Genomic DNA, 12,948 nt, shown 5'->3' with positions numbered 1-12,948 from the left:
AAGCTTCCTCTTACAGATTTATGATTCAATCTAGGCGATTTGCGAAAGTTAGGGAGAGTGCAGAGAAGGGGAAGGTTGGGGAAGATAACAAAGAGCCAGAAACGACGACGGATTTGACGGCGACGAAATGGAGGGGAGAAGTTGCTGCTCTTTGTTTTCAATTGGGTTTAAACCAAATTACCATTATGCCCTTTTATAATTAATTAATCTAAAAATATTTATTGTGTGGCAAAATCTGGACCACTCATTTAATAAAAATGAGTGGCTGATATTGCATCTCATTTCTCAATTAGCCTAAATAATCTCAATTGATCACAATCCTATATATATATATATATATATAGAGTTGTGACAATGTCGAACCCTTCTTAAAGACCGAACTAGAGACCAAATCTCATCCATCCATTAATCACATCTAATGGTTATTAATAATTACATATTATCTTATTTTTTTATTGATAAAAGGGTAATTTTGGAAGATCAAATCTCTCTTTCTCCATCCTTCCTTCATCTCACTGCTGCCTTCCCTTTGCTACGCCACTACTGTCTCGGAGAAGGATACCGCTCCCGATCCTCGCCCCAGGATGGATATCCACCGCGAAGGCCTCCAAAACCCTGTTCTGTATCAGCGGAGCCAGCACTTTCCTGCCTTTGCACCATAGATTGTACGCTATTCTATGAGATTGAATTGCGGAGAAGCCTTTGAAGTTTAGGAAACAGTGTGCGAAACTGATGCAGGCAGGGTCCCTCTCCTTCACCACCCTCAAATCATCAACTAAAATCCCTAAAATTAAATCGTAAAGGATGTCGCTGGGGAGGCTGTGGTTGCTCAATTTGATTGAGACGTGATTCGCCAAAGCTGATTCTATCGAATCAAGGCACAAAATCGAAGTATAATAGTAGCCAGATAAAATCGGTTCCTGCTCAATATCTAATCTGGACTCCTCCTTCATCTGTAGCCACAAATCGGCAACCAAATCGTTTTTGCTTGTACGCGATCGGCGAAATTAAGTCTGCAACAGATGGTGTAGTTGTTGTCTGTGGTAGAGAAGATGAAGAAACTGCTGAGCGGTGTGGAAATCATCATTATTTCGATTTCGATTTTACTTCATTCAGCTAGGCTATAACTTCATTCAGTTAGATTATTAGTTCATTCAACTAGGTTATTACTTCATGATTTAATTTTCTATATTATTTCATTTGACTAGGTCATCACTTCATTCAAATAGTTTCATCACTTCATTCAATTAGGTTATTAGTCTAAATGATTCTGGAGCAGACGAGGAAGAGTGATCACTACTTCATTCATACGTGCATTTGCATCATTCAACAAGTATATCACTTCATCAAAAGATTTTTATTTCATTGAACTTCAAGTGCGTTAGTACTTTAGTTCACTCTCTTATTATGTGAGGTTATAACTTTATCAGTGGGGTTATAACTTTATCAACATTGACATATGAATAAATCATAATAAAGAAAAAAATACTTCGTTTTTAAAACACTCCATACAGTCAATTCGCTTTAAAGTAATAATACATAATAATGAAGTAAATCATAGTAAAAATGAAGTAATAAAATATTATAATGAAGTAACATCTTTAACTGATGTGTTGTTTGCACATTAAAGTATGCCATCAATTCGACTCTTATTGAACTAAATTGTTGTTATAACACATTAAAATGAACTACATATTCTTTTTGATAAAATAGTAAATTGATAAGATGAAGTAATAAATTATGATAATAAAGTACTCCCTCTGTCCCAGAGAAGTTGGCATACTTTGAAAATGGCACGGGATTTTAGGAGGTTTTGTTTTGTGTGTTAAATGAAGAGAGAAAATATAATTTTTATATTCATGTGAGAGAGAACTTTTTCCAAAAAGGGAAATGTGACATCTTTGGTGGGACAAACTAAAAAGGAAAGTGTGCCAACTTCTCTGGGACGGAGGGAGTAATATAAATGATCTGTTTTCCTATTAACTATAATCTAGTTAGTATGAAGTATTGAATTCATATAATGAAGTAATAAGTTATGATAATGAAGTAATATAAATGATCTATTTATACAGTAGGTTTTATTACTAAAATGAAGTAATAATACATAATAATGAAGTAAATCACAGTAAAAATGAGGTAATAAAATATTATAATGAAGTAACATCTTTAACTGATGTGTTGTTTGCACATTAAAGTATGTCATCAATTCGACTCTTATTGAACTAAATTGTTGTTATAACACATTAAAATGAACTACATATTCTTTTTGATAAAATAGTAAATTGATAAGATGAAGTAATAAATTATGATAATAAAGTAATAGTATAAATGATCTGTTTTCCTATTAACTATAATCTAGTTAGTATGAAGTATTGAATTCATATAATGAAGTAATAAGTTATGATAATGAAGTAATATAAATGATCTATTTATACAGTAGGTTTTATTACTAAAATGAAGTAATAATACATAATAATGAAGTAAATCACAGTAAAAATGAAGTAATAAAATATTATAATGAAGTAACATCTTTAACTGATGTGTTGTTTGCACATTAAAGTATGCCATCAATTCGACTCTTATTGAACTAAATTGTTGTTATAATGAAGTAATAACACAGCTGAATGAACTAAACTGTTGTTATAATGAGCTAAATTTGTAGGCATAAATTGTTTGTTAATTTTCCACTAACAATAGTTTGCATGTTTTATATCAGTGGCATACTTACCTGACTGTCCATCCCAACTGATCTTCATTTATATTACTTTATTTATATTACTTATTACTTCATTTATATTACTTATTACTTCATTTATATTACTTCATTATCATAACTTATTACTTCATTATATGAATTCAATACTTCATACTAACTAGATTATAGTTAATAGGAAAACAGATCATTTATATTACTTCATCTTATCAATTTATTACTTCATTATCATGTTTTATTACTTCATTTTGGTAATAAACCTAACTGTATAAGCAAATCAATTACTATGAAATTGATGGAGAGCTTCTCGTGTCAATTCAGTTAATCTCCACTTCGCCTCTGTACAAATTTCGGTCGACATATCAATAGGCAAACACGGAATATTCTCGTACGTTCCACCGCAGCTAAGAAATAGGATAATCGCCGGAGAATTCGTACGGCGGCGATCTCAAATTCGGCAATGGAGTCTCATGGCTCCGGACTCCGCCGCGTATTGCTCCTGGCATTTTGTATCTCCGGGATTTGGTCGGCTTATATTTATCAAGGCGTCCTGCAAGAAACTCTGTAGGCATTGCCATTTCATTTTTTATGCTTCGATTACTTTCTATATTTTCCATAACTGATGGAAGATGAAGATATGAAGATGAACTAGGTTTGGAGAGAAGTTTTGAGAGAGGAGAGAAGAAGATGCAGCGAAATTGCGTGAGCGGGCATGAGTAAATTTTTTAATTTTTACCCTAATTATGAAATTACAAAAATACCCCCGCATTGAAGTAAATTGAGTATATAATGAAGTGCGAAAATTAACCTTTGATTATCTAATCTAATCCATCAAATTCAAGATCATGTGGTCAAGATTCGGTCTCTAGTTCGGTCTTTAAGAGTGGATTTGTGGTTAATAGGACTCTATATATATATATATAGGGTTGTGATCATATCATAACCCATATTTATGGTGATAACCTAATAACCCTCATTTTATGGACGAAAAATATCATTTTATGGAACAGAATATCATTTTATGGAATAAAAGTATCATTTTATGCATGCTGAAAAAATATCATTTTATCGTGTATAAATATCATTTTTAGTAAAAATGATACTTTTGACCCATAAAATGATAGGGTTATTAGGTTATCACATAAATATGAGTTATGATATGATCGCATATATATATATATATATATATATATATATATATATATATATATATAGTTATATTTATATCATATATCTAGGGGGGTAATCAAATGCTAACTAATTCCCAATCCAGAACCCAGAACTTCAACATTATGTTGGAAATTTCTCAACATATAGATATAACTTTATCAACATAACATGTAAATTTAAATCTCAACACAAAGATATAATTTTATCAACACAAATTTATTGAGAAAGTTTTGTCTTTGTGTTGATAATTTTAATACATAATATTGAGATAGTTCTGGGTTTTGGATTAGAAGGTTAGTTAAATTTTAGACCCTATGTAGGTGTACTCTAAAATGCTAAATAATTAATTTTAAGTGTGTGCATGTGTAATAACGTGAATGTGGCATAGACTAGTGTGATAATTTCTTATATTTATCCTATTAGTTAATACAATAATAGATTAATAGTATAAGTTTTGTTAGTAGTGCACGTGTGATGAGTATAGGTAAAGATAAGCCAAGTTTTTTTTATATACAGCTTAGTCACTGATAAGTCGTATTCTAAGCTTTGGTTACTGGTCAATATGTTGTGAATTGCATGCATTATCTGTAAAAAACAGTTGCTTAAGTGTGCAGGATAAAAGGATCCAAGTAAGTAGGAGACGATTCGGACGATGCAAGTGAAATGAGCGCTAGAAGAGTGCAATACTGACCAGGATGCATGCCAGAGAAAAGGCTCGAGATGGAGAAGAAGGATAGCTGGGATGATCATAAACAAGGGCAGAAAAGTCAATTTGCAAAGTAAGTCTACCCTAAAAGCAAGGGCAAGCCTCCCTATAAAAGAAGCCACTTGGAGAGAGAGAAGGAGTTTCGGAGTTCAAAAGTTCGCAATTAGAATTCTCTCTAGAAGATCAGTCCTTCAGCATTGTCCAGTTTTCTCATTCCTCGCCACAGCTATGGTCACCTGAGTCCAGAAGTCCACCGGAGAAGTTATCATCCCACCGTTCCAGCCAGTTGGTCGTCGTAGTATAGCAGTTTCACCGCCTGGAGTGGCAAAAATAATTTTTACTCGCTTTCTAGTTTAATCTTTACTTGCTTTCTTCGTTGGATCTGTTGCAAACATTTTTTTTGTTGCCTTTTTAAGTACTTGGTGAAGATCCAAACGTTTTAGTTATGAAGTTTCTATTTCGTATGTCTCTTTGGTTTGAATTTGCTTCGTTCTGCCTAGGAAAGTTAGATTTAGTTGTCGCTTTTAATTTTTAAGTGTTGCGCATGTTCTTGTTAAGTGATCTAACCCTGGAGTTGTTAGCTAAAAATTTAAGTTATGTCTCGCTTTACGTTTCTGTGCATGAGTTTCACACTTTGCGTCACCCTAGCCACTTCGCGTGTTAGCCAGTAGGAGAATCCTGCAGTTCGGTCATTAATCTTAATTTGCGCATTTCTAATTAATGGATCTTGAGTTTGAAATTATTAATCTGAGTTCATCCATGGAGTTCTAGTTCATGTAATTGCTGTTGATACTTGTTGGAGAAGAAAACATCACAATCTACTTTTGCTTTGGACCACTTTTACTTTTTGGTTACTTTTTGCTTTTGCCTTTTACTTTTCAGTTGTACCATCTAGACCTGTCAGAGCAGCCACCCAACCACCAAATATACCCTGATTTCTAGTTTCCTAATTTAGCAACTGTCTACTTACCTTGATCCCTATTTCCACGAACACAACCACATGTCGGTCATTTACACGCCCACCAGTCAGTAAAGTACCACCTTTATTTCCCGCCTAGGTAGAATCTCAATCCAAAAGCGTGGTAGCTAAACAAAACCACCCAGGAATATCACCACAGTTATCCGAACGTGTCCATCCTTGTGGGATTCGACCCTTACCTCCACTATACTAACCAGTAGAAGTGGGTTGAGGAAATTTGTTTGATAGCGTCCTAGGCTCCGGTCGTCGTGTCAACGGCTCAGCTAGGTTGGGATTCTCATCATGATCAGTTGGATACACCCTTGCATTTACTCACCCGACTGAAGATACCTCAAGGCCCACCAGTCACATATTAAGTCGGCAGAAGAGAAACTTACTCTATACATATATGTGAGTGATGTATTTTCATGGAGGACAAAAATAAAAGTTCTTAGAAGAAAAGAGGCGAACGAGAGCTATAACAAATGGAAATGGAAATAGATTGAAGTAAATTTTCATATATATATTTTTGTTAAGTCTAGAAAATATGCACACACAAAAGTCACGTGTATATATATGTATATAGTTTTTTGAATTGAATTTTCCATATGCTATTTTAGGATAAGTGGAAATTAGTAGATGGAATCAGGAGTTCAATTCAATAACATATCGTATCCAGGTGTGTATAAATCACACTTTTAATTTTACATATTTTATGTGATTGATTGTTATGTATTAAATTTGAGTGAATATTTGATTTATATGATGCGAGACTGAAATAGTTATGTGTTATTTGATATTGATGGTGTAATATGATGGTGATATGTGATTGGTGTAATAGATATATTTATCTATAGTATCAGAGTTAATTGGTGGAATATATGGATATGTAATTGATGCAATAGATATTATTTGCATATGGTATTAGAATTAACTGGATCATTGGATTAAAGAGGATCTGTGATAGTCTTGTCCTGGATCTGAAATCACAGTGGACATAATGGGACCTTCGGGTCAATCATATTGGGACCTTCGGGTCAAATCATATTGGGACATGCGGGTCAATTCATAGTGGGACCTACGGGTCAAATCATAGTGGGACTGAAGAGGACACAACTAGTGTGTGGGTAGTCACTGTGTGCACAGAAAGAAATAACAGGTTTCCTAGGTCCAGCAAATCCGCTAGATCACACGGTCTAGGAACTCAGCTGGTCGTCGGAAAATCCTGGTCGTCGGACACACAGAGCACTTCTTCAAAAACCCTCAACCACTTTACTAAAACCTAGCACAGGAAAGTAGGGATCGATCCCACATAGATGGATGCGTAATAATCATGCTCAAAGATTTGGGAATTGTTTTTGGGTTGGCTGCTGCCACGCATTTTTTTGGGTTGAGGAAATTAAACTTAAACTTGGGATTTTAAACTGCTAAGCTAACAGCTAGATCTATGCGAAACAACAAAAGCATGCACGTAAACTAGAACCGAAACAATCACTAGATCTGAGAAACTATTCTAATTACCTAGATCTGGGAGATAAACTGACGGTGGGGACCATAACTGAAAAAGCAGAGTAACGGACGGAAAGCTGGAAAAACAACTAACTAAGGTAATAACTAACAACGACATCATCTTCTCCAACCAATTTGCATAAAAACTCAGAAGAAAACAGCATGAGTGAAATCGGAACAGAGCAGACTGGATTTTCACAATTTTAATGAAGAACAATTAAGAACTAAACAGATCTATGGATGCTAGACGAAGCAAAACAGAAAGCAAACAGAAAACTCAAAATCCATGCATTACTCGACTTCCTCTGTTCAGATCCAACCTCGGACGCTAAATCCACTCCGGATCCAAGCATCCGACACAAACTCCAGCCAAAAGAAACATTTCATAACTTTAGATTCAACCAATAACCTCCAATCAACAACAACACCGCAGATCTACAGCCAAATTCCCAGATCGAGCACCAAAGTAACAAAAACAGAGATCAACATGCAACTTGCCCAAATAAAAACTCTTAACAGCAGGATCAACGTAGATCAACACGAAATAACACAAATATAACGAAAACTAAAATATGCATAGATCATTGGTAACATCAACAACCAAATCGACTTCCAAAAGTGAAGTTCGAACGAAATAGAGTGCAAAAGAACTGAAAGTAAATAGATTGTATCTTCGCCCTCATGCGGACGGTGTTACGACGGAATTTCTCTGAAGAATTGACCCTTTGAAACCTAAAACTACCCCAGAACTCCCATTTCCCAAGTGTGTGTTGTGTGTGAGCTAAGAGTGAACGAAAAAAAGTGATATCTTGTGCGTTGCATGCTCCTCTATTTATAGGCGTTGAAGTGGAGCCCAGCGAGGTATAGATAGACTTTGTTACCCTCAGCTATTGACTCCCTTCTTTTCCTTAAGTTCTGCTCACTTCTCCTTCATTTTTTCGCTAGATTGTTTCCTCCAGCATCTCCTGGATCTAGCGATTCTGTCACACACCTGGCTTAGAAACTGTGTTAGACCAGTAAAATGTAGTGCTTTTCACTATATAACCGATGCATGAAATTAGCCTTATCAGGACCTTCGGGTCAAATCATACTGGCATATTGGAAATCCCGGGCAGATTCCAGGCTTGAACTGTCACAGAATATTAAATTGAACAGAGTGGCATATGCATATGTACATGGAATAATTGTTAATTTGTTGGTTATTGTTATATATATTGGTTAAAGAATATATTGATATATGAGATATGGAATTAAAGGTAAGGTTTATATACACTGAGTTGTGGCTCATATAAACCACTATTATTTTTCAGGAATAAGATATCAGTAAAGCTTTTGGTTGACGTGGGTCGTAGGAACTGCACGTATCATCAGGTTCGGCGGCTGACGCGTTTTGGAAACCTTCTCCTCCTCATCATTTTTGCATGTAGATAAATATATAGTATATAGAGTGGTGAGAGGGTCCCACTACAATTTAGAATGTTTGAAATATGTACTTGATAAATAGTGGTTTTTGAAATTATATAATATGTGCGCTTTATATACTCGAAATGTGGTTATTTGTTTTAAATATTTGAATTTATTTATAGTAAGTGCATACGTCATAAGGGTTGAGGTGTGACAAAAGTATTGTTTATTATTTATTAATTTTTATAATTAAAGTATAATCATTATAAGTTGTAACTTTTAGTCTTGTTCAAATTTATTATCAATAAAATTACAATTTTCACCTTATTGTTTGAATTTTATTTATGCATATTTTATTTTATACATAATAAAGACGAAAAAAGATAAAAATAAAATAAAATCAATCGCTCATACTTAAAGTTAAACCTTTTGATTTTTAAAATATCGATACTTAAATTGGAAGAGAGTGTATTGGATTATTCTCTTTAATAGTTACACATTCTTGGATGTGTTACTCTTTCTTTCAATGTGGGATAAAAGTCATTATTTATAACTATATGATAGATCTCACATCATTCTTTGTCTATATTACTCCCACTACTCTACCTTCTATTATTATAATTTAACAACAAATATTATTACATGAACTATTATTCATTAGTTGTTTATCATTATCGATTGCTTATGTTTGTAAATTTATGTATATGTTAACTAATGAATACTATTATACACATTAAAAGAATAATTATTATACAAATTGTATAAACATAACGATAACTATTATACAAATAAATATTTTTCTATATACAAATCATATTTCTCAATAATTATTTATATTTATTTTTATCTATCAAGAATATATTCAAACAATAATTTTGTTTATATATATTATACAGAAAATGAAGAAAAGTAAAAGACAAAAGAAAGTTTTGTATCCCACATTGGAAAAAGATGAATGAATGCTCTAAACATGTACTTATAAAAGAAAGAGTAAATGCAAAAACTGGTCCTGAACATATGATAATTTTATGATTTTGGTCCTAAACTTGATCTTTTGGAGTTTTTGGTCCTGCACATTTCAAATCGGATCACAATTGATCCTCCGTTAACCATTCCGTTAATATTTAACAGTCAACAGTATTAAATCCGATTTTGACCAAATTAAATTGTTAAATATGATTAATTACTACTTAATTTCATCTTCTTCCTCTTTTCTCTCTCACATCATGTTCGTCGCCACCGTCTGCAATTGCCGCCGCCGCTGCTTCTTTGTCACCGGGAGTCCAGTTAGAGCAGCTGCGGTCAGCCACCGTCAGCCCATCTTTCACTCTTCCCCCTCCGATTCACCCCTTCTCTGTCATACCTCTGTCACTCTCTCTCGCTGTTGTTGCCGACATATCGTCGCCACTGCAGGCATCGCCGCCGCTGCACTCTTGGAGTTTCACCAGCGGGTGCTGTCCGCCGGTTGCGAGGCTGCTGATCGAAGTAGGAGTCGTCGCCGTCCAGCCCCGCATCAACTTGGTTTGAAATCGAGATGGAATTGAGAATCCTCATTGCTGATTTTTGACTCACAGAACTCTCTGCTTTCACTAGGGGCTGGGGCTGGTCACGATGCACCAGCAGCAGCGAATCGCGAGGCACCGGACAGCAGCCTGATTTCGAGCAGGAGACGACGAGTGCTGGAACGATGGCAACCAAATCGCCGAAAAAAAGTTGGGTAAGGGGTTGTCTAACCAGGAAGGCCAATGACGTCGCCGGCGACTTCGTTGCTGAGAGTGAAGGAAAGGAGAAGGAGAGGGCGACGAATAGGAGTGGTTCGCTGATTTGTGAAGGAGAAGGAGAGGGCGGCGAGGAATCAGAATTAGGGAATTAATTAGTGTGTTAAAAATCAGAATTAAAATTTTAATTTGGTCAAAATTGGGTTAAACCCGTTGACTGTTATAAAATTAACGGAACTATTGACGGAGGACTAATTGTGATATGATTTGAAATGTGCAGGACCAAAAAATTCAAAAGATAAAGTTTAGGACCAAAATCATAAAATGGTCATATGTTCAGCACCAGTTTTGGCTTTTACTCTAAAAGAAAATACTTCAACACATTTTATCCCACATCGAAAGTTTAACATAAAACATTCAAGGATGTCTCTATAAATGAGAAAATCAAGAATGGTTTCATAGAATTCATAAGCAAAAAAAAAAAAAAAAAAAAATTAAAAGTGAACCGGCAAACCGGCCCGGAACCGATGGGTTTGGCCGGAAACCGACGATTTTGAACCGTCGCCAGAACCAGCGGTTTTTTGAATCGGAACCGGAACCGCCTAAACCCTTGGCGGGCCGGTTCAGGTTCAACAGTTTTTTGAACCGTGAACCGCCGGTTCCGAACCGGAACCGACAGTTTTTGAACCGTGTGCACCTAAGAGGAACCCAACAAATTAATAATGTCCCAATTTGCAATACCTAGCCTCCAAGATCATCTCTTTCTCATCGGCCGACGCCTCTCCAATTTGGCACCGCTGTCGTGTTCCAACCGCTGCTGCGGTGTAAAGTGGCAATAGATACTTTGATTCCTTTCTCATCTCTTCCTCGTCCACAGCTAGTTCCCCTTTTGGTCTTCTCTTTGATTCCTTTAATAAAATTGAACTACTACTTCATTCAAACAAAAGTCTTAGGATAATACAAATCCAAATCTTTTTGGATCCTAACAAAGCTCAACAAATACTCTTTAAATATAGTGTCAACTGTATAAATGATATCTGATTTTTTCATGGTACTAGATCTTTATTTTATATTCCTTCCGTCCGTTATTAAGAGTCTCATTTCATAGCGACATGGATTTTAACAAATGTTAAGAAAAATAGGTGGAAAAAAGTTAATGGAAGGAGGTCCCACTTATATATATTACTTCTAAATGAAATGTGAGTAGAATGAGTTAGTGGAAGGTGGGATCCTATTACCTTTTATGGTAAAAGTTAACCGGAACTCCTGTTCGGGGACGGACTAAAATGGAAAAATAGAACTCCTATTCGCGGACGGAGGGAGTATCGTTTTTGGTACCTATAAATCACATTTTTGGTACCTAATGCGATTTTTTCTTCAAAATATCCTCTAAACAAATACATTTTCCTATTTGTGTCATATTTTGTGCTTACACAAAACTAGTACCAAAAGTAATATTATAATACTTCTCTCATTCTCATCACTCTTTATACTAATATTATTAATCAATATTAATATTATTATTTGATATTATAAATTAATAATTTATTTATTTTTTAACATCATTCAAATATACTTAATTATAATTATAGTTATAATTATATTTAATAATTATAATAATATGTTAAAATACTAAAAACTAGTAGAAATTAATAAATAATTATAGTAAATTATTTAAATTATGAATCATATAATATTAATTATTATTATTATTTTATATTAAATTTAGCTAATCAATATAGTCTTAATAAATATTTAAAATTGTAAATTATATTCATAATGATATAAAAAGTTAAATATTTTTAGTTAGATGTTTTTCAATCCTAAAATGAGCATAAAATCATTTAATAAAAAATATTCAATTGATTTAATTACTTTAAATAATTAATTTAATTAAGTGTTTGTTCTTGATTTATATTATGAATGCAATTAGATGCACGTATAAAACAATAAAAAGAAAGAAGAAAAAGAGGAGAAAAGACAAAAGAGGAAACATAAATTAAGGAGAAAACAGAAAGAAGAAAGGAAGATAAAATACTAAAAAGAAAGAAGAAAATGAAGAAAAAAAAAAAGAAACTAAAGAAGAAAAAAAGAAATAAGAAAGGAAGAAAAAAAATCACATTTTTGGTACTGTTGAATTGAAAATTTTAAAGGAGTGAACCACAAAAATAGTCCCTGGACTATGCATTTATCTCGCCAATGAACCCTGGACTTTAAAAATATCTGTAGACAACCCTGGACTAAGCGTTTATCTCGAAAATGATCCTTTTTTCACTGTTTCGTGACGAAAATACCCTTTTGGGGGGTTTGGGCAATTTGGTCTTTTTATACTTTTAAATCTGATATTATTTCAGTGATGTACTAAATCTGATATTATTTCAAAATTATCACTCTTCTTCCCTTTTGCCATCCTTAACTTTGTTTCTTTATTTCGATATTAGATTTAATTTTATAAAATTAAATTTTAAATTTCAATTTTTAAATATCAATAAATTTTTTAATTATTCAATTACTATTAAATAACAAATAATAGTTTTAATCAATATTTGATAGTGTCTAATATTTAATCAATAAGGTACGACGATGCCGCCTTAGTTTAGATGCATATTTATTTAGGTGCATATTTATTTCGGAATAAATCGTGTTATATGATCTATTTATTTCGGAATTTAGATGTATATTTAGGTGCATATTTATTTCGGAATTCATAAATCGTGTTATAGATCTATTTATTTCGGATTAAAACTAAGGTGTCATCGTACCTTATTGA

At 33.7% G+C, this 12,948-nt stretch overlaps 1 protein-coding gene across 1 annotated transcript; it reads right to left on the bottom strand.

Moving 5' to 3' along the window:
- Nucleotides 1-512: 512 nt before the first annotated feature.
- LOC125220401 (serine acetyltransferase 1, chloroplastic-like) lies at nt 513-953 on the bottom strand. The gene has a single exon (XM_048122575.1). The coding sequence runs from the start codon at nt 951-953 to the stop codon at nt 513-515; it is 441 nt and encodes a 146-aa protein (XP_047978532.1).
- Between the last annotated feature and the right edge of the window lie 11,995 nt (nt 954-12,948).

The sequence above is a fragment of the Salvia hispanica genome, chromosome 4 (genome assembly GCF_023119035.1).
Source record: "Salvia hispanica cultivar TCC Black 2014 chromosome 4, UniMelb_Shisp_WGS_1.0, whole genome shotgun sequence".
Lineage (NCBI taxonomy): Eukaryota > Viridiplantae > Streptophyta > Magnoliopsida > Lamiales > Lamiaceae > Salvia > Salvia hispanica.
Note: the sequence above shows the minus strand (reverse complement) of the source record. Positions and strands in the feature narration are given on the sequence as shown.